At 40.0% G+C, this 23,618-nt stretch overlaps 1 protein-coding gene across 1 annotated transcript in view; it reads right to left on the reverse strand.

The window, feature by feature from the left end:
* L3MBTL4 (L3MBTL histone methyl-lysine binding protein 4) overlaps nucleotides 1–23,618 on the reverse strand; it is a 411,329-nt gene that overhangs the window by 158,650 nt on the left and 229,061 nt on the right. The window contains exon 13 of the mRNA XM_028123942.2: nucleotides 19,446–19,548. Coding sequence (XP_027979743.1) covers nucleotides 19,446–19,548 — 103 coding nt within the window. The remainder of the gene's footprint in view (nucleotides 1–19,445; nucleotides 19,549–23,618) is intronic.

Below are 23,618 nucleotides of genomic sequence, written 5' to 3' on the forward strand. Positions count from 1 at the left end.
GGGGAGCCTGCTTCTCCCTCTCCCTCTGCCTGACTGTCTGCCTACTTGTGATCTCTCTCTCTCTCTTTCTGTCAAATAAATAAAATCTTTAAAAGAAATTTCTCAGTGGATTATTCACAAAAACTACAATGGCACTGTTAGAAAATAAATATTCTTGATCCTGAACTAGCTGGAGAACACTGAATAAACTCATGGAAAGAATGTCTAAGGCTCTGTATTAGTAACATGAGAACGAAAAGCTAGCCCTTACCTTTACTGTACAGACCTCTCAGTAGTTGGCCATCCAGCCACCAACATACACACCCGAGAAAAACAACAACCAGGGCTGAACACACTCAGAACTGAATGCAAAATGAAATGTGTGCTCTCAACCTCTTATCTGAGAGGCTATGAAGGTGGGGCCGGGGAGGTTGGAATGCTTTAGGAGCACGGTGGGCATGGCTCTGGTCAAATCATTAACCTCATCTGTCACCCTTCATCCTCCACTATTCACCACCCAAGTCCAAGCTCCAGATATTTGAGGTTATGTGCAACCACATGCATGGGCACATGTGCACGTATTTGTTCTGTATCTCAGTTACTCTTTCTTTCTGGAACATCCCTTCTTTCCCCCCTTACTTGGTTAGATCTTATTCATCCTTCAGGACTCAGGAAAGATATCTTCTTTTCTGGGACACTTTCCTTGAAACGCTTCGATTAGCTCCAGGGACCCTCACACGACCACCCACACACAGCTCCCCAAACATACTATTCTTGTATCATTTAGTTAACATAGGTGTTATTTATCTCCTCTCTTAGACTGTGAGCTTCTAAAACAGGAAGAAATCTATATGTAGCAAAATGCTGGGCATATAAAGGACATTCAATAAATCCTTGTTCAATGAAAGGATAAAAACTGTATGAGAAAGAGAGAAACATAAGCCATTCCATGTGATATATTTTTGTTAAAGGCATAAATAATTCTTTTTATAGAAGATGTAACTGTAAATTTTAACTGCTTTTTGTGTCTTAAATTTCTACAGTATTTTTCTCTTTAGTACCTAGCTATTCCATTCAAAAGAAACCCTTAAAACACATAAAAATTTCATTGGCCACTTACACGGCCTATTTTTTTAAGTTTTTTTTTAAGATTTTATTTATTTATTTGACAGAGAGAGACACAGCGAGAGAGGGAACACAAGCAGGGGGAGTGGGAGAGGGAGAAGCAGGCTTCCCGCCGAGCAGGGAGCTCGATGTGGGGCTCGATCCCAGGACCCTGGGATCACAACCCGAGCCGAAGGCAGACACCTAACAACTGAGCCACCCTGGCACTCCTACAGTACCTTATTTTTAAATATTGTTAAGTAACACCAGAAGTAATTGATTAAATTAACATCAAGTTTGCTCTTCTCGAATGGACATTTGTTTTCATGTATTATAGAAGAGCAGGGTTTCGACCGTTGGGCACAAATGTTCACATCAAGGTACAGCTGTATATTTAAATTTATCTGGCACTTCCTAAAAAATTCTAGTGCAGATTATTTTGTTACCAGAATGGCATCCTTTCCCGCCAAGAGCCTCCTTTCCAAGCCCGACCCACACCTCTACCAGAGTTGCCCACAGCCAGCCCACCCCTGCATTCCCATCAGTTACTAATAACACAAATTCGACCAAATCACAGATAGCGAGGGAGATCACTGGTTTCTTCTGCCACCAGCAACTAGCTTGATGTTTGAGAAATATGGCAGCCAGGGAATACTGTGCTAAAATCCTTGGCGCATATCCCTGTGAACAGAGATTAGAACCCGTTGGAAGCGAGACTGTCAAGGAGCCATGATTTGCTGTGAGCGCAGGGGTGCAAAGCGGCTGCCCACCTGCAGCTGGCCTGGAAACACCGGGCACGGTCCTGGAGGCTTTCCTCACATGCAGGCTGTAACATCGGTTTGCTGTTTAATGGAACACGGTTCTTCGTTCCTTTTTAAAAGACGGTTTTCGTGTTTGTGAATTAACAGCAAAGAACTCTTAGATAAACGTGTGGGATGCGAGAAAGAGGCAGGGTGTCAGGCTTGTGTGCCTGTGGATCCCTGCTCAGGAAATACTCAAAGTAGTGGTACATGCTATTTTGTTCTGAGATTTTGTCATCTATTTTACAAGCTAGTTTAAGTAGCACAGAAGCCTGGCCAAATACCATTTGATGGAAGACTCATGCCCACTTCATGTGTGTGGAAGACTTAATTCCAGGATAAAACCATGGTTTTCCATGAAACGTAAATTTTACTAGAAGGAATTTAAGTCTGTTCTCATTATCCTGTTACCTCTCCTTGCAACACCTGTTGTCTCATAGAAGGAAAAGTCGTATCTCTACCCCACTCAACGTTTGGCATAAAGGAAGCAAAAATAGGCCAGCAGCTGGGTAATATCCTCCAGAACACAGGGCTGAAGAGCAAGGTCTCCTACTTCCCAATTCGGTGAAATTTCAACATTTCACTCTGTACTGTTTATTTTTAACCCAAGAGAGAGACATACAAAGCAGACTAAAACCTAAGATGAGAACTGTGGGCTGTGGGGCTCCAGTGAAGGCTCAGGCAGACACAGATACCTTTCCAGGTCACTAGACAGATGGGGTGACACCAGGCCTCAGTAATGGGAGTCCTGGGAAGCTGTGCACCCCCCTCCTGAGTTGGTCAACAGCTCAGGGGCCCGGGTGGTGTCATTAACAGCCTTCACCCTGGATGTGTTTGCTCCCTCTCCCCTGCCATTAGAGGTCTGCAGGGGTAGGAAAGGCTGGGCAGCTTCCTTCCAGCTTGGTGTCACTAAGTGACACGTCAGACTGTCAAGGATCCACGTACAGAAGCCTGTGGGTAATGTCTGCCAGGAGGGCCATTTCGATACTGTTGAAGTCATCTTTTTTTGCCAACTATTTTTTATGGAAGGAGACCTTACGTTCAGAATGCACAGATTGTAAACTGTTCTCACCAACTGAACACACTCCTGTCACGAGCACCAGATCAAGAAACAGAACCTGGCCCCAGAAGCCCTTTCTTTCCCCATTCTTCCAGTCACACCCCGAAGGGTAACCAGAGCCCCGAATGTTTATACAGTAGATAAATGTTGTCTGTTTTTGTTTCGTATATGAATGGTCTCATTTGGTATTTACTGTTTGTGTTTGTCTCAAAGATGTTGCTGTGTATAGTTAGGAGTCAATTTGTTCCCTCTGGTGTACGGCATCCATCATGTGAATGTGCCACAATTTATCCATCTGCTGTTGGTGGGCACTTGGGTGAATTCAGGTTTGGGCTATTATAGATGGTGCCATTACAGACATTCCTGTACATGTCTTTTAGTGAACGTATGTGCACATTTCTGTTGGACAGATAACCAGGCATAGTATAGCCATATCTTTTAAAACAAATTCTGGAATTTACTACATAATTGATGTTTACCACATTGTATAAATGGCCTCCAAGATCAAAGCTTGGTTTATTATATTTGAATTATCGGTTCTCCATTCATACTTGAACCTTCTGCAGCATGCATTATTATAATTGAGGTCAATGGCACTGTGTCTATTTTAGTTATCAGCATGATCTTTTGGGATACATAGCACCACATTATTTACTTTGGATTATTGCTCTGGCATTTCTAATGCAGTCCTAAACCATCCTCAACTGCATCCCGTTATCACTGAAGGAATTAGAAAATTCACTAATTGCAGCTAGTTCTTAAAAACAGGCAATGCACCTCTACCATCTGGCACCACATAAAGACGAAAAAATGAATATTAAATCTGACATATGTGGGCACTGAATTATAATAACAGAAATTAGAGCATGATGCTGTATTTATTATATCATCAAGATGAGAATAATTGAGACAAAGGGGTAATTAAAATCATCGTATCTGGCTTAATATTTTCACAGCCTGAGCCTTTATTTCAGATTTCTGATTCCTGAGGTTTTATTGATAGTTCATGTTTTACAAGGAGTATTTGAACAGCTCTACATATGAAAAAGGAGGCAAACATTCAGGTAGCTTATATTCTTCTTTATTGTCTAGAACAAATTATAAGCAACAACTGAAATTGTCTTTAAGAGCCCCCTGCCTTCTGTGTGTGTGCCTGTGTGTATTCTGGAGCTGGGAATCAAAAATGTGTAGTTTGGAAGGAATCCTGGAGATCATTTTGTATTGCTCTTCCCTCAGGAGGAAACTTTTCTTAACCATCTCCTTAACAGCTGATTATCCAGATGGAGTTAAGTTTGTGGGTAGTTTAGTCTTATCACTTCCCTTTCTGACCTACATCTTCCTCCTCTACAAGTCAAAGACGAAATTTCAACTAGCACTCCAGTTCCACACACACATCCAGAAGTAGTTAAGACATGAACGTCAGCCACTTGCTGGCTGTGCATCAGGAAGAGAAGACACAATGTGTCCAGGACTCATTTTCTTCATTCATAAAGGAGACACAATAAAATTTACATCATAGGGCTGCTCTGTAGATTAAGTAAGATAATGCATGTGAAAACATTCTGTGAGTGGTTAAATGATATGCAAATACAACATGTTATTCATTGGTATTCTTATCTTGTATAGCAGGCTCTTTCCAAAGGAGAAACATCAACATTCAATTTTTGTATCAAACTTAGTCCACCCTATTGTCTGCACTGCAAGTAACTTCCAAAAACAGGGCTACTATCGACATGATCCTCACACATGAAAGGCAGACAGGCTCTGGCTATTTTACATTTTAATAATGGTACTTATCTAAAAATTAAGGAGGGTTTCCAGAAGAATGACATATTTTAGCTTTATCTGTAAGAAAAAAAACAGAGAGGGACAAACTTCCTACTCTTAAGGATGTTATTTCTTAGGGGGCTAAAATCCATTTTAAATTAGATTACAGAGTCTCCTATGCATTCAGATTAGCTAGGACAAAGTCATTGACAATTGAGTAACTCCAGGAAGTCACAACAAACTGACTGTGGAATCACATTCTTTTCTGCTGTGCCTAGCAGATAATGAAAGGATCATTAATCTTGATTCTTGGGGTGTCTTTAGAAAAGCGGCTATTCCAACCCAGTTCTTTCTACTGCCAATAGTTTTGTAGTTATGGGCCTTACATTTGGGATATAGATCCCGAACTCAAGATAGTCACCTTTTAACGAATAGTGAAATTTTTTAAAAAAATTTTTTATTGTTATGTTAATCATCATATATTACATCATTAGTTTTTGATGTAGTGTTCCATGATTCACTGTTTGTGCATAACACCCAGTGCTCCATGCAGAATGTGCCCTCTTTAATACCCATGACCAGACTAACCCATCCCTCTAACCTCCTCCCCTCTAGAACCCTCAGTTTGTTTTTCAGAGTCCATCGTCACTCATGGTTCATCTCCCCCTCTGACTTACTCCCCTTCATTCTTCCCCTCCTGCTATTTTCTTTTTCTTTTTTCTTAACATATGTTGCATTATTTGTTTCAGAAGTACAGATCTGTGATTCAACAGTCTTACACAAATCACAGCGCTCACCATAGCACATACCCTCCCCAATGTCTATCACCCAGCCACCCCATCCCTCCCAACCCCCAGCACTCCAGCAACCCTCAGTTTGTTTCCTGAGATTAAGAATTCCTCCTATCAGTGAGGTCATATGATACATGTCTTTCTCTGATTGACTTATTTCACTCAGCATAACACCCTCCAGTTCCATCCACGTCGTTGCAAATGGCAAGATCTCATTCCTTTTGATGGCTGCATAATATTCCATTGTGTACATATACCACCTCTTCTTTATCCATTCATCTGTCGATGGACATCTTGGCTCTTTCCACAGTTTGGCTGTTGTGGACACTGCTGCTATAAACATTGGGGAGCACGTACCCGTTCAGATCCCTACATTTGTATCTTTGGGGTAAATACCCAGTAGTGCAATTGCTGGATTGTATGGTAGCTCTATTTTCAACTGTTTGAGGAACCTCCATACTGTTTTCCAGAGGGGTTGCACCAGCTTGCATTCCCACCAACAGTGTAGGAGGGTTCCCCTTTCTCCACATCCCCGCCAACATCTGTCGTTTCCTGACTTGTTAATTTTAGCCATTCTGACTGGTGTGAGGTGGTATCTCATTGAGGTTTGGATTTGGATTTCCCTGATGCCGAGCGATGTTGAGCACTTTTTCATGTGTCTGTTGGCCATTTGGATGTCTTCTTTGGAAAAATGTCTGTTCATGTCGTCTGCCCATTTCTTGATTGGATTATTTGTTCTTTGGGTGTTGAGTTTTATAAGTTCTTTATAGATTTTGGATACTAGCCCTTTATCCGATATGTCATTTACAAATATTTTCTCCCATTCTGTCGGTTGTCTTTTGGTTTTGTGGATTGTTTCTTTGGCTGTGCAAAAGCTTTTTATCTTGATGAAATCCCAAGAGTTCATTTTTGCCCTGGCTTCCCTTGCCTTTGGCGATGTTTCTAGGAAGAAGTTGCTGTGGCTGAGGTCAAAGAGGTTGCTACCTGTGTTCTCCTTTAGGATTTTGATGGACTCCTGTCTCAGGTTTAGGTCTTTCAACCATTTGGAGTCTATTTTTGTGTCTGGTGTAAGGAAATGGTCCAGTTTCATTCCTCTACATGTGGCTGTCCAATTTTCCCAACACCATTTGTCGAAGAGACTGTCTTTTTTCCATTGGATGTTCTTTCCTGCTTTGTCGAAGATGAGTTGACCATAGAGTTGAGGGTCCATTTCTGGGCTCTCGATTCTGTTCCATTGATCGATGTGTCTGTTTTTGTGCCAGTACCATACTGTCTTGATGATGACAGCTTTGTAATAGAGCTGGAGGTCCGGAATTGTGATGCCGCCAGCTTTGCTTTCCTTTTTCAACATTCCTCTGGCTATTCGGGGTCTCTCCTGGTTCCATACAAATTTTAGGATTATTTGTTCCATTTCTTTGAAAAAAGTGGATGGTATTTTGATGGGAATTGCATTGAATGTGTAGATTGCTCTAGGTAGCATTGACATCTTCACAATGTTGGTTCTCCCAATCCATGAGCATGGAACATTTTTCCATTTCTTTGTGTCTTCCTCAATTTCTTTCATGAGTATTTTATAGTTTTCTGAGTACAGATCCTTTGCCTCTTTGGTTAAATTTATTCCTAGGTATCTTATGGTTTTGAGTGCAATTGTAAATGGGATCGACTCCTTGATTTGTCTCTCTTCTGTCTTGTTGTTGGTGTATAGGAATGCCACTGATTTTTGTGCATTGGTTTTATATCCTGCTACTTTACTGAATTCCTGTATGAGTTCTAGCAGTTTTGGGGTGGAGTCTTTTGGGTTTTCCACATACAGTATCATATCATCTGCAAAGAGTGAGAGTTTGACTTCCTCTTGGCCGATTTGGATGCCTTTGATTTCTTTTTGTTGTCTGATTGCTGTGGCTAGGACTTCTAATACTATATTGAATAGCAGTGGTGAGAGTGAACATCCCTGCCGCATTCCTGACCTTAGGGGAAAAGCTCTCAGCTTTTCCCCATTGAGAATGATATTCGCTGTAGGTTTTTCATAGATGGCTTTTAGGATATTGAGGTACGTACTCTCTATCCCTATACTCTGAAGAGTTTTGATCAAGAAAGGATGCTGTACTTTGTCAAATGCTTTTCTGCATCTATTGAGAGGATCATATGATTCTTGTTCTTTCTTTTGTTAATGTATTGTATCACGTTGATTGATTTGCGGATGTTGAACCATCCTTGCAGCCCAGGGATAAATCCCACTTGGTCATGGTGTATAATCCTTTTAATGTACTGTTGGATCTTGTTGGCTAGTATTTTGGTGAGAATTTTTGCATCCATGTTCATCAAGGATATTGGTCTGTAATTCTCCTTTTTGATGGGGTCTTTGTCTGGTTTGGGGATCAAGGTAATGGTGGCCTCATAAAATGAGTTTGGAAGTTTTCCTTCCATTTCTATTTTTTGGAACAGTTTCAGGAGAATAGGAATTAATTCTTCTTTAAATGTCTGACAGAATTCCCCTGGGAAGCCATCTGGCCCTGGGCTTTGTTTCTTGGGAGGTTTTTGATGACTGCTTCAATTCCTTAGTGGCTATAGGTCTGTTCAGGTTTTCTATTTCTTCCTGGTTCAATTTCAGTAGTTGATACATCTCTAGGAATGCACCCATTTCTTCCAGGTTATCTAATTTGCTGGCATAGAGTTGCTCATAATATGTTCTTATAATTGTTTGTATTTCTTTCGTGTTGGTTGTGATCTCTCCTCTTTCATTCATGATTTTGTTGATTTGGGTCATTTCCCTTTTCTTTTTGATAAATCTGGCCAGGGGTTTATCAATCTTGTTAATTCTTTCAAAGAACCAGCTCCTAGTTTTGTTGATCTGTTCTACTGTTCTTTGGTTTCTAGTTCATTGATTTCTGCTCTGATCTTTATGATTTCTCTTCTCCTGCTCGGTTTAGGCTTTATTTGCTGTTTTTTCTCCAGCTCCTTTAGGTGTAGGGTTACGTTGTGTATTTGAGACCTTTCTTGTTTCTTGAGAAAGGCTTGTATTGCTATATACTTTCCTCTTAGGACTGCCTTTGCTATATCCAAAAGATTTTGAACAGTTGTGTTTTCATTTTCATTGGTTTCCATGAATTTTTTTAAATTCTTCTTTAATTTCCTGGTTGACCCATTCAATCTTTAGTAGGATGCTCTTTAGCCTCCATGTATTTGAGTTCTTTCCAACTTTCCTCTTGTGATTGAGTTCTAGTTTCAAAGCATTGTGGTCTGAAAACATGCAGGGAATAATCCCAATCTTTTGTACCGTTTGAGACCTGATTTATGACCTAGGATGTGATCAATTCTGGAGAATGTTCCATGGGCACTAGAGAAGAATGTGTATTCCGTTGCTTTGGGATGGAATGTTCTGAATATGTCTGTGAAGTCCATTTGGTCCAGTGTGTCATTTAAAGTCTTTATTTCCTTGTTCATCTTTTGCTTAGATGATCTGTCCATTTCAGTCAGGGGGGGTGTTAAATTCCCCCACTATTATTGTATTGTTGTCAATGTGTTTCTTCGCTTTTGTTAGGAATAGTGAAATTTACATCTGGGTAAATTCCTTGCAAGTGGAGCAAGTTCTGTCCAGGCTGAGAGTAAACTCTCAGAGTAAACAATATGCGAGGTAGGGTAACTAAGAAGGACAGAGTAAACAATATGCGAGGTAGGGTAACTAAGAAGGAAAAGACAAATCATCTAGTCCAATCACCTTGTTTTACAGATGGAAAATCTGAGGCCCAGAGATGATGTGAACTTACCCTTTGCCCAACCACTTGAAATCATAAGGAATATTCTTAAATTACTTTTAATTAAGGGCTACATGCACTTGAAACTTATTTTGAAAAAAATAAATGGAGAAATGAAACTTCCCAGTACAGGGATGATTATGTGTCAGGATCAGGGAGAATTTTGCATTTGAAATGTCTCTCCTAATATCTGCTTAAGAGGAGCCACTGGAGGTAGTACATGGTGATGGAGGTGAACGAGAGGGGCCAGGAAAGCTTGCAAGGAGGTGCGAGAGAACCCACACAGGTAGGCACAAAAGATCAAACTAGCTCTGCCTCAGGATGCAGAGGGAAGAATGAAGAACTGAAAACACAGAAAAAAATGAGAGACACAAAGGACAGATGAAGAGGATCCAATGTCATTTAATAGCAATTTTGGAGAGAAGACTACAGATACCATATGAAATACTTGGAGAAAGATGATCTGAGATGAAAGACGACTTTGGCCTAAAAACTGTGAAAGAACAGACAGTATTACAGAAAGGAAAGGGAAAGGGAAAGGGAAGGGGAAGGGGAAGGGGAAGGAAAGGAAAGGAACGGAACGGAAAGGAAAGGAAAGGAAAGGAGGAAGAAAGAAAGAAAAAGAAAGAAAGAAAGAAAGAAAGAAAGAAAGAAAGAAAGAAAGAAAGAAAGAAAGAAAGAAAGAAGGAAAGAAGGAAAGAAAGAAAAAGGAAGGAAGGAAGGAAGGAAGGAAGGAAGGAAGGAAGGAAGGAAGAAAACCATACCTAGACATATGCAGGGCGATTTTAAATTTCATATATACATAAACGTATAAAGATATTCTATAGAAAACCTTGACAGAAGGAGCGCAGACTACCTCTGCCACCATCAGCGAGGCTGGCATTAGACTTTGTCCACATGGCATAGAAACCAGAAGGTGACAGGAAGCAATGATGACAACTCTGAAGGAAAAGTTCTGGGCTTAAGACATCTCTCTCCTCTCAGACTGATTTCATGTGTGAGATGAACAAAGATTTTAGATATAATATGCAGGTGCCACAGACAAATTAAAACGAACCTTGAAAAGAACTGTGCCAGAACAAGGAATAAGAGATGTTAAATCAATAAATAAGTGAAGGGGATTAAGGAGTACACTTGTCGTGATGAGCACCAGGCGATGTACAGAAGTGTTGAATCACTATATTGTACACCAGCAACTCATATAACACTGTATGTTAACTAACTGGAATTAAAATAAAAACTTTTAAAAAAATGCAAAAACTGCACTGTAAAGGCTGAGGATACCACTGGGGCCAGTAAGATATATAGAAATAAGGGTACATGATTGTCTTAAGTATGACTGTAAAATTGTTTGCCCACTTCTGTTCTTTCCAAGAATTTATCTCTATTCCTTAAAAATTGGAAAGAAAGAAAAGAGCATTGTATATAATCACAAGTTCAATTAATATAAGTCGGTATGTTGGACTGGGGAAAAAAGAATAGCATTCAGTGTTTCAAATTTCACAAAAGAAAGCCAGATTTATGTTTTATGACTTTGATGGTTACATAAACACAGTTTTAGGAATGCACTGGAAAAGTTCAGAATAACCATTAGAAAAACTAAAAACCTTTCTTTTAAACTAGAACTTATCAACAAACAAAATACTCTGGAAAAGGAAGAAAAGAATGAAGGAAGGTCCCTTCCCTTGCCCCACAACCATCACTAAAAAACAAACAAGCAAGCAAACAAAGGCAAAAACTTATGACATAAAAGTTGGAATATGTACTATATATAATAATTATAACAATAACTGCAAATAGGTCAAATTTTGTTATCAACAAGAAAAGACTCTTAGATGGGATTTTACTTTTAAGACAGTTATATGCTTTTCACAAAAAGAATACCTAAATAAAATGACATGAAAGGCTAAAAACAATAGAATGGACAAAGATTATCTCAAAATTAAAAAAAAAATCTCGCTTGGCACTGTTAATAAGAGACAGTGCAGAGATCGGGGAAAATAAGGGTGAAGAGTCACTTCTTACTAATATAGAATCCATTATACAAAGACACAATGGTTATAAAACTTTTGCACCAAATAACATCCGATTAATGTATCTGAGAAATTTTTAACAAAAGGATAAACTATTTGATCTTTTATTGAAAGACAAATGGAAGAAGTTGTATATCCTGTCTGATTTTACTCATGGAAATAATACACGTATATGAAAAAGCCTGAAAAATGAAACAGATTTAAGGCATATAAGTTTGTAGTTGGAATATGAATGGTTTTTATTTATTCTTGAATACTTCTGTATTCAAAATTTTACTATTGACCATGGACTAGTTCTTTAATAAAATGGTATTAATTCAAAAGTAACATAGATGGTAAACTTTCTAATTCTTAAAAGAATGGACTTTGTCTATAATTTACTTTGATTTTGGTTTTTAAGTGATTTAAAATTACCAGATATCATCATTTTGGCCTACCATTAATTGCCATAAACTGGTCTCGGGTAGAAATAAACTAAAGTCACATCTACCTTCATCATGATAAGGATACAGTTCCTACAACCTTGGCAATTCATATAATTTGAAATTTTGTACTTAATAAAATCCTTAGATTATGTCAAAGAACACTGTATCTTTGGAAATCAATGCCTCAGTTGCTATAAAATAAAGCATTCCATATGAAATCTTCTTCCCTAAAGAAAGGGAAAAAACAGAATTCTCACACAATTATTTCCCAGTGAGTAAAATGAGACATATGGATTAACCTTCAAGAATTCTAAGTAATGGACAGAAGTGATTTAAAGACCCAAGGCTGATCTTTCATTACTTTATCAATGCTTTTACTAAATTGGGTAATTAATCATGTCATTTTGAGAATTAAGAGTGTTATCCAAAGTCAGATCCTCTTTTTCTTTTTATTATTAAAGTAAAAATACATCTGCAAGTTTATTTTTAAATTTCCACCCAGTTCGATTTCACTGTGTGGTTACATAAAGTCAAAGAAAATGACAGGCCAAGTGACAAAGGAATCAGATAAACGTGAACACATGTCATAAAGGTACTCTCTTAGCATGATAAAGTTTTAACTGCAGGTCACAATAAATTAAGAAGTAGTGTGAATATAAAATTAAAACCATGCCTTTGAGAATCCTTTTGAACACAGTATTCTAATCAGCCATTATAAATTCATGAAGTTTACAGAGCCAATAAAAAGTCATTTTACATAATCTTTTATTTTCTATGGATATGAAGAAGAAAGTGCTATTATGATAAAACAAAAATAAAGAGAAATAAAATTATATACTATTAGCTAAATGATTATTTGGGGGGGTAAACCAAGTTTTAAAAAATAAGTTAGAAAAAATATGGCAGACTGGAAAATTGAATTTTCCTTTCTTCTTGGTAATAAATCCCTCCTCTCATTACTAAAAAAAATCAAATAAATGAATGAGAGGGTATAAATGCATAAACACAAAGCACAAGAGAAAAAATGACAGCAGATAAGTCAACACATTTTCAAAGCTGGAAAATGGATAATGATGTGGGAAACAAAGGCAGAAGAAAAATTATTAAATTTCCTTACTATCTACAGCCCATTGATAAGTCCTTGAAAACAGGCAGAGTGACATTCCTCTAGGAACTCTGCTGCCTCCATACTAATACTTTGCTAAGGGCAAAAGACAATCTTAGCCCAAGCCCCAGGAACCTCTAAGTCTACTTTAACATATAAAAATTCCTTTAGAAACTTCCATTATCTCTACTCCCCAAGATACACACTGGCAATCCTTCCCCAAGCATAGGACCCACCGATATACATCTGAAGGGTCTCATGACTCAGGTTTTATTAGACAGTACTAAATGACCTTTTCCCAACAATAGCTAGCGCCCCCAAGGTCCTGGAAACTTTGCTTCCAAAAGTCCTTAGAGACTTACGCTGTCCCTAACCCCCTCCCAACCTGAAAGAAGATAATGGGCCACTCTTCATGACCCCAGTGCAGCTCTTTCTACCCATGGGTCTTGTCCCCGTGCTTCAGTAAAACCTCATTTTTGCACCAAAGACGTCTCAAGAATTCCTTCTGGGCCATCGGCTGGAGAGAGCCAAGATCCGCAGGGAGACGATAGCACAGAAGCACCCAGGAAACGTTTGCAGGCATCATGTCTGCTGGAAAGAACTTACTCAGAAGAGGAGGCTCACTGCTGGTGACAGGCTCCTCAGCCTGGGCTGGGTGCCTGCCTGACCAGTCCACGAAACTCACCAGCAGACGGGCCCACGCATGCACGCAAAGCTGCACACCAGCCTTCTGGCGCTTCGCTCTCAAGAGTGAACACAGAGAAGGACTGCTGGGCTTACGGCAATGTCCTTCATGAAACAGAAAGAAGCTGACCAACCTCAGCCAAACCAAGTCAAAACACAAGTATCTGGAAAAAAAGGGATGCAGGGAGGAGGAAAACAACAGCCTCAAATGCTATCAGAGAGTAAAAGAAAAAGACACACAATCAAAAAAAAAGAACAGGATGCAAAAAAAAAAAAAGTAATCGGAGAATAAGGATGAGTTCTGAGAAACTGAAAAAAAATCACAATACAACTAAAAATTTCAATGAAAGGACTGTAAGTCAAGGTTGAGGAAATAGTCCATAGAAAAGAACAAAAGACAGGGAAGTCAAAGCTGGGGGAAAACATCAGAGCACATAGAAAAGAGGGTTATTACCCAAGAAACACTATAGGACCATTTCTCAGAAACAAAAGACATGAGTTTGCAGATTGAACCTAGGAAAGAAAACTCCTTTCAGAATACCAGTGATAAAGAGAAGGTCCTGAAAACATCCAGGGCCTGAGATTCCTGCAGAGGGTGGAGTGGAGGAAAAGGAAGACCAATCCTTTCCCAAAGTGAAATTTGAATGCCAGCTGACTTCTGGTTTACAGAGAGAAAATGGAGCAATGCCTTCAATACTCTGAAGAAAAAGGTTTCCAACTAGAATTCTATCCACAAGTCAACGGCTATGGTTGAGGAGAGATAAAAGATATTTTTGATATTAAAAAAAAAAAAACTACCTTCCACAAATCCTACCCCAAAAAGCAAGGAGAAAATAAACCAGGGACAAAACTTGAAATCCAGAAAATCAAGCACGTGGCAGAAAAAAGGCAAAGGGAATCCCAGGAGGCGGGTGAGCCCCAGAAGGTGGCTGTGCGGCTGCCCTGCAGAGAAACTGGTTCATCCCGGACGGAGGGCAAGGGCAGGGGGCTGGGGAAGGTCACCACGTGTGGGGAAATGATGAATGGACTTGCAGCTGAGAGAGGCTTTGGAGGGGAGTGGCTCTGCCAAAGGAGTCCAAGCCTGGCTGGCAGGGCTGGGGGGGATCAGAGGGGACGCAGGGGTTTGTGCGCAGAGGCCGCAGTGCCACAGCGCAACCAGAGAGTGTTCCCTCAAAACGCACCCAAGACGCAGGAAGACAGCACAGCAAATGCTCTCCTTGAAGACAAAAATGCCAGGAGACAGGTCTATGAGGTCAAGAGCTGGAGGAGTTCCACCGGCCCCAACTGCACACCACACACACACCACACATACACAGCCCAACACACCCCCCCACACAATCCCAACATACCCCACACATGTACCTGCTGCACCCACACACACCATACATACATATGCATGCACCACATAGACACACACACTCACACACACACCACACTGGCAAATTGATTCATAAATCATGAATAGAGGCTGAGTTGTGCCATAAGTTTCCACGAACTGCACCCAAAATGTCTTAGATTTACTGGACATCCTTACTTCTGAGCAGCAGATGTCCCTTTTCTATTTGTGTGTTTTTTTGTTTGTTTCCTTGTTTTAATTTGTATTCTTCATGGTGTGACAGCAGCAACGTGTGTCCTATACCCCACCCAAGAACACTGGGGCAAGAGGTCCCTACCTTGTAACCATACCTGGCTCTTTGTGTAAGAATGTAATTACTAGCTCCTAAATAAATTACCTTTGTATATTTTTTAAAGATTTTATTTATTTGAGAGAGAGCACGAGCAGAGGGGTGAGGGGCAGAGGGAGAAGGCAGGCCTCCCGCTGAGCAGGGAGCCTGCTGCGGGACTCGATCCCAGGACCCTGGGACCATGACCTGAGCTGAAAGCAGCCGCTAAACTGACTGAGCCCCCCAGTCGTCCCACCTTTGTATGTTTTATGACACAGATGTGGATCAAGTCTTTCCAAGTCTATGTTCTACTCAGTTAGAAAAAACAAATTCCTGTCTAATCCAGGACCCTGGCTTATATTGTTTCTATCTTGTAGTCCCAATATTGCCATCTTTAAATATTTCTATGTTAACAAACACACCTATTTCATTTTATTCACTATGTAAATTCATTCAAATAACATGTAAATTGTGTGATAATTGTGTGCCAAAAGTCCTATTTTCATACAGATAAGAACTGATGCAATTTTTCTCAAATAATGGTTTATGCAGATTTTACATGAAATCCCAACAGCTTTGAATATTACTGTTAACCCCTTGACTATTTTAATGAAAACTAAAGTAAACCTGTCTGAAATCCATCTAAAAAGGATACCAAGAGGTCCACCTGATCTCTCAGAGTGATCTATTATTTTCAGATGTCGTCAGCTATGTCCTGATGTCACAGCTCTCCTCGTCAGCTGTATGAAACAAGACACTGACAACTTATTTTAAGAACATTGTTTACTTCCTTTCAAAACACCAAGGCTTTAAGATCAGAATCAGAAATTCTGACATAAAATGGTAAAAACAAGACTCACTCCTTGCAAGCACTTTGCTGCCTAGGAGTATTTTACAGAAGAGCAGTGAAAATCACTGTCTTCCTATACTTCTAAGCATTCCCCAAGGCTTTGGAAGCAGAGGTCAATTGAGCTGTTTTATACAGGCCTTCATGAAGCTGGAGGGGGTTCTAGTTTTATTGTTTTCTTCTTTTTTTTAATATAAAAATATTTGCCTAAAACTCTTCTGGACTAGAAACTGCAAAAAGCATTTTGTAGAATGATGACTCCTTGGTAAAGGTACATATTTATGACAAGAGAAAAAAATACTTTCATTTTAGAATATGCAAGTCTAACTCACATGCTTCAGGAAACCAAAGCTAGAGATGACTGTAACAACACATCTAGGGCTCTGGGAGAATGCAGCATTTTAAAATTCTAATCTCCTGCTTACCATCTCATTGACAAATAAGAAGGAAAATGTACAATGACAACTTTGGGTGTGTTAGGGCAAATTCCTAGCAGGTGTAGTTAGGTGTGTGTGTGTGTGTGTGTGTGTGTGTGTGTGTGTGTAATATTCTCAACAGATACCACCAAAGACACATATTGAAGAATGATATTTTTCATCTTATAAAACTATGTAAAATTAAGACTACAGTAATTGAAATACATGAAAACAAACCCCAGAGAATATGAATGATTTATCATTACAGTTCTTGCCCAATTAGTTCCAAGAGAATTTAAGCAAATTCTTAAGTTATACTCAAAGTTACATTAGTACATTGACTAACTTAGTAAATGATATTCAGAATGTGATAACCTATAGAGAAGTGAAAATAAGAATTGGTGGTTTAAAAAGAAATCAGTGTATTGACTAAAAATGGATAGAGTCAGTCAATAAGTAACTCTAGCATCTCAAAGCTAAACTTGATAAAGACAAGACTGGTCACTGAAAATGATTAAAGCAAGAGAGAGAGATGCCCCGTGCCTACTGGAGCTAACCTTATATTGCCCATGACCTCCACCCTCCATAACTGCCTTACAATCAACACTAACCCCACCAAGAACTTGTCCTCATTCCATGAATACAAAATAGTATTAAATATAATAAAAGCTCTTTTCATAGGTAAGTCAGAATTTGTCTGATAGTTTAATGCCTTATAAGTTCTAAGTGCTGTTCAAGAACCATCCAGTTGTCTTATTTTTTTTGTCTTTTCCATTCTGGAGAGAAGCTCATCACAGGTAGTCATTGCTTTTTTTTTTTTCTGAGATAATGGAATCATTAAGTTTCTGAAGACTTTTATTTACAGGAGCTCTGCTCTATCAGAAGGTCTAAAGCGGGAGGAGAGCCAAGACCTAGTCACAAAGGCGTTGCCCCGAGCAGCCCTATGAATTGTGAGGTCTGGAGCAAGAATGCCTTGTGCCTTCTAGTTCTCTAAGAATGTTCTCTAAAAATGTCTCACTATCACAAATGTGCAGTATTTTATTTTTCTCATAAGCTTCATAGAATGCCTTTCTTTAAACTCTACTTCCACATTCAGAAGTTCTGAGGCTCACCTTTAAAGGCTACTTGGTGGATGGAGGAAATCATGTCGGACAGTCTCTAATTAGATACTACAAATAAGAAAACAATTGGATCTGTCTGTGCCATACTGAATGAGAAAAGTTCCAGGAAGCTGCTGGAACAAAGTGGGGCACACCCATTGTGACTCTGTTCATAATGTTTTCCGAATCCAAGCAGGGAGAGGCAAGCGAGCCACACGTAGGAACAGCGTGGGAGGCAAGCCTGCTGTAATGAAGTGGAAGAGACCCTGACTGAGCTAGCTGGCAACCTTAAGGAGCTGTCCAGGGTGATATTTGTTACTTCAGCCCCAGTGCCTCAGGGGGGTGAACTCCAGACCAACCACAACGTTACAGTCTTGCTAACTTTCAGGGTAATGACCCAAGTATTGACGGAAGAGCTCACTTTTCATATAGAAATACCTGCTGCTCAAAAATCTACTATGAGAAGGCAGAACAGGGTAAACCCTCTCAGGGCTATCTTACAGAACTTTCTGTGCCATCCAGTATGGTGGCCACTGGGCACACATGGCTATGTGTGACTGAGGAACTGAAGATTTAATTTTAATTTTGATTAATTTTAATTTAAACAGACATATATGACTAGTGACTAATCATATTGGGGTTTGCAGCTCTATATTTAGAACAAAAAGAAACACACAAGAAAAGCCTGAGGAAGATTCTTCATAGCCATATGCTCCTGGGGATGTTTGAAAAGTGGCTCTATCTGTTCCAACAGGGTCCTCCCTTAATATAGAGCCCCCTCCCAAATGGTGTGATCGCCCCCCTTTCCTCCCACTTTATGTCCTTTACTCTCTTTTCCTCCTTCCCCCACACAACACCACAATGTCTCCAGTGAGTCTAGCCCCACTCTCCTAGTCCATGAATCCTACACATTGCCCAAGTACCCAAGACGTCTGCACATCTTTATATTTTTTTATGGATTCTATATGATATCCTTTTAAGTGTTAATGTTATATTTACACATATAACATATTCATTTATGCTATTTGGGAGTGTTTACCATTATTTCTTACAGTAACATTTGCTTTGGTTAATTTAGAAACTCTTTTCAGCATGGGTTTCCAGGATTGCAACCACCTGGTAAAGCAAGGACTTCCATTTGGATCTCTTTTGTTCAAACAAATATTTTCTTGCTTCACACGTGACATAACTTATTCTTTTCTCTTTATACTTATCTATGATATTTGTTTTATGTATTTGTGTATTTGAATAATTTTTTTAGTTTACATATTCTGTAACTAGAGCACCAATATGAATAATTCATCTATACGTTATTTTACCAATTGATGGGAACATAAAAAGGACTAGGGACTTATACAGACTTATTTATACTTTTTCTTAAAGCACTATACTATTCTGAAATATTGAAAACATGGCAATATGCTTCAATATAACTTCACACTTACTACTTTCTATTCTACCACAGAATTATCTCATCTCCAAATAACTAAAACATAGAGAAAAAGAAATAAGGGCAAAGTGAAAGCAACAGGGGGAAAAGGCAAGAGGTTCTGGAATTTCTCTAGAAGACAGCAGGACTCAGGACTTGTGTGGAGAGAATTCAGGCTTGGGGTGGGACACAGAGTGGTGAGTGTGTCCCATGTAATGGGCACTTGTTAAGGAAACTGTCAGAGAGCAGAGGCTCTGGGAAGTGATGCAGGTCTGGGCAAGGCCTCAAGGGTCCAAGAAGGCTCCAGGAAGGGCAGAGGTGGGCAGGCAGCAGGAAATGTCAAGGAGGGGCCCTAGGAACACAGAGAAGGGAGTATGACAGGAAGGCATTTGGCTCCTAAGAGTCATTTATGCTGCTACTATAGCTGCTAATCTGCACACTGTTCCAATTTGTCCCTAAAATAATTTAAACAAGAAAAAAATTTACCTGTGATGTCCTGAATACCGTGGACCACGGATATGGCCTATTCCTCGGCACCCTGGGGTAGGACAAACAGCTTGACCTGGAAGGATGTTCACATCATTTGCTCCTTCAGGAAGTAAAAGAACATACCTTGAAAACACCCTCAGTGAAGAAGAACTAGAAAGACTACAATATGTAAATGATACTCATTAAGACTTTGCAAATTAAAAACAAACCATCACCAAAACACCTACTGGATACTTGTGATGTTTCAGAACATGATTTAGCAGAAAATATCAGTGCTGTAATAGATAAAATTAATGCAACTGGTGTCTGAGGCAGAGCAAAATATATAGGCATTGAAATGTTTTAAAAATATGAGAACATTCACTCATTTCTTTCAGAGAATAATACTGGCAAAGGCAATATAACCATGAGCTAAGAATGTGAAAGGGTGAGGTCTGGTTTGTGGTTCCCCTTGAAACTCCCACTCAACTGCAGCAAGGCTCCCCCAAATGCGGGACAGAAATTCAATTAAGAGGCGCTCCTGGGTGGCTCAGTCAGTTAAAGGTCTGCCTTTGGCTCAGGTCATGATCCCAGGGTCCTGGGATGGAGCCCCGAGTCGGACTCCCTGCTCAGCAGAAAGCCTACTTCTCTCTCTCACTCTGCCCCTCCCCCTCACTGGGCTCTCTCTCTCTCTCAAATAAATAAATAAATCAAATGTTAAAAAAGAAAAAATTCAGCTAATAAATGAGGCATGCCAAAGATGGTGAACACAGCCCTACCATGCTTACTCAAGTAGTTTTCAAAGCTAGCTGAAAAAAGAACTGCCTGACCCATACTACACTGTACTAATACTATGTACAGTAACACTCATGCTATATTAATACTATTATTAATGCTGTATGTACTTAATACTAATACTAATACTGACACTAATATGTACTATATATAACCACTCCAGGCCAGAGATAAATTCTGTCAAGCCCAAGGGCAATCTATCTCTAAAGGTTTTCAGAAGTTAAACCATCTTTCTCTGTTCTGTGATTTTCCTTGGTCTGCTCTCCCTCCAAAGAAAACCCTCTAGATCTTGTCATCACCCAAAATGATACTGTTTCCAAAAGCACTAAGCAAACAAGCCAGCTGACTGCAAAATCGGGACCTTCCAGATCACTTGCTGAGGTAGCCCAGCTGCTGATGATGTTTCAATACCGTGGGAGTTTCCAGGCCACAAATTCTCTTCTTTCCCATCCATTCTCCTCCCATCAGAACTCCCTCTCCTCGTCTTCGGTTCTGCCAACCAGTAGTTCCCCTCTGTTGCCAATAACTTAAGCACCCTTGCCTCACTGACAGGTGGCTGTGGAAAGAAAATAAAGAGCCAGCCATGGGTCAGTGGCACCACCCTGCTGGTCTGTGTTTTGCAGGACTAAGTTCTTCTGGAAAAAATTACACAATAGTGCAGATTCATTGTTAACAAAACTATCATCTTCAGTGTCACCTGAGCCCCTCCCCACTCTCCCAGGCTTCCACTAGCCTCCACCCTCTGGCTCTCACAGCTGCGCCTGCCTGCACTTCACTGGGACAACTGGAGCCTGTCTTTGGGGGGGAGCATCCCCTCCTCCCTTTCCATCCCAGTGAGGGAGCACTCACTCCCCTCCAGAGTGCGGGCTCTCGCCCATTCTCTTTGGGTCTTCTCTACAGGGTCTTCAGAATCTCAGATATTCTAGTCACTCCTGGACTATTGAATCTTTTGTACCAGTATTTCAACAAACTCCAGTTTCCCCACAAAGACAAAGACAAAACAAAACAGAAAACAAAAGCTTAACACTCTCTTTGGAACCCACATTCCCCTTTAGCAGCCATTCACTGTGTTCCCCTTCCCAGCCAAATGTCTTTAAAAAGTTACATTTGTTTCCTCACATCTCACTACTCAAACCATGTCCATCTTCTCAGATCATTGGTGCCTTCTATGAGTTAAGGCCGACGTGCAGCTGCTGAGTATGCATCACACTCTCGGCCTTAGTGCTATTAATCACTATCCCTTCTCGAGTTGTTATTGTCCACAAGCTTTGGGCACATCACCCCCTACCAGTTTCCTTGCTGCATATGGGCATTCTCTTGTAAGACCCTTTGCCAGATTCCCTTCCTCTAGTTAACCTGAAGATGTCAGAGAACCTCAAGGCATGTTCCTGGGTCATCCATTTCTACAGCTTTATTTACAACCCATAAGCTATAGATGCTCACAGGCTATATACAAGCCAACGGCCTACATACAACAAATATTACAGGCTATTGCAACAAATATTTAGACCTCAGATAGATTTTCATTGTCTACTGAGCAACAAGAAAGTCTGTCTTAGATATGTATTATGCTCTCATAATTTTGCAAAACCCCTTGAGGGATAAACAGAGAGAAACGAGTTGCTCCATCCAAAGGTAGCTTTTGGAAGCAGCCTTAAAAAAGAAACAACTTTTAAACAAATCCAAGGAATCTATGTTAAAAAACTGTAAACAAGTCTCTAATTAAGAAGTATGTTTGTGTCGGTCAGGAAATAAAAAGATTTATAAGAAATAAGCACAGAATATAGAGTTTTCTCCAAACTGCGCCTCACAATGCACTACCAAGGCCACTGTCACAAAGGTCTGAAATATTAAACCTATAAACAAAGCACCAAACAAATGCTCTCCCTCAGTCAGCCCAAGTTTGCTCTGTGTGGAAAACATTTCAATAAACTGTCAGTGAAGGCTCCTTAATATGTTTTTCAGGACTATTTCAATGCACTTGATTAAATTAAGGCTTGAAGTGATCTTTTAAATATTTATCAATGCATACTTATCTCCAGAGCCCCGTTGGGGGTCATATTTCTCTCCTTGTTAGATACGTAAGGAGGGGTATGACCTCAACTATTGTGAGAAGAGTTATTACATTAAGAACCACAAGCAAGAGTCATAACAAAGAAGAAGTCAAGAAGAACATGCAATAAAAGAGCATGGAATCTAACAATTTTCCTTGGTACATTTTGTATGATGAAGTTTAATGGGTTGACTCAACGGTGAATTAGACAGCCATCTGTTGGGGAAAAGAAACCTGTGAATTCTACAATCCTTCATATTATTGCCTCTAGGATAAGGGAACCTATGATAAAAAGTAATGTTTTTTTCCCCAGAAAATAATTGCATTTTCACCAAGACTATATTCCTTTTAACTTGGATATTTAGAGAATTAGCTCAGGAAAAAAAGTTCTCAACTTGAAATCATTTTTTTTCAGAACATTTTACCCTTCCTTGCCTTCTTTTTGCCACTTTAACTGAAATTAATTTCCTAGTTTATCTGCTGATCTCTTGTCTCCCTTCACTGCAGTGAGGATATGGACCTTATCTAATGTGCCTGCCATGGGAGCCCCAGAACCCACTACAGCAGCCGCCTGCGCCTAACAAACACTGAACAAATACGTTTTATAAATGAATCACAAATCATAAAGGCAACAAGTAACACCTGTAAGCATTATTTGGTATATCCTGACCACAATGCTGAGAGCTAATCCCCATTTTATTCTTATTTCAGAGCTTAGCTTGTCTAAAATCAATCTCTGGTTTTCTATTTCTGAATACTATGAGCTACTATCAAGCAGCATGAATAGCTCCTAATTTATTCCAAATCTTCTATGAAAATTGTACTTAGGCAGGAGTCAATCTAATGGCAGAGTTCTTCCTGCAAAGGCAAAATGAAATGGAAAATATCCTTGTAGACTGGAAATTATCTGAGTAAGGAACAATGCTCCACACTCACGTGATGCAGTAACCCCCATTCACATGGAATCACCCAGCTGCCATCAGCAGCCCGGGCGGACACGGCAGCTGCCCACCCAACGTCCATTCCCTCTTTACTGCTGATTGAACCCTGACTTGGTTCGGGGAAGCAACGTGCCTAGCTAAAAAGGTTGGCTTTGCCAGCCTCACATCCAGATGTGGTCTTTTGACACTGTCTGGGACAATAAGACCTAAGGGAAAGGCAACATAAGGATGCCAACAAATACTTTTTTCCCAGTAGAAGGGGAAAGATGATGCTCTCGCTGCTTTGTCCATGAACTGCCTCTTTGACCCTCGTGGGACGCAGACCTAAGGGCTCAGACCACAAGCACAAAGACAAAAGCAGAAGTGTTGAAGAAGGCAGAGGATAAAGGAAAATGGGCCTGG

This window comes from Eumetopias jubatus, unplaced genomic scaffold, assembly GCF_037043125.1.
Source record: "Eumetopias jubatus isolate StellerSeaLion01/CBP00866 unplaced genomic scaffold, mEumJub1_p1.0 scaffold_16, whole genome shotgun sequence".
Classification (NCBI taxonomy): domain Eukaryota; kingdom Metazoa; phylum Chordata; class Mammalia; order Carnivora; family Otariidae; genus Eumetopias; species Eumetopias jubatus.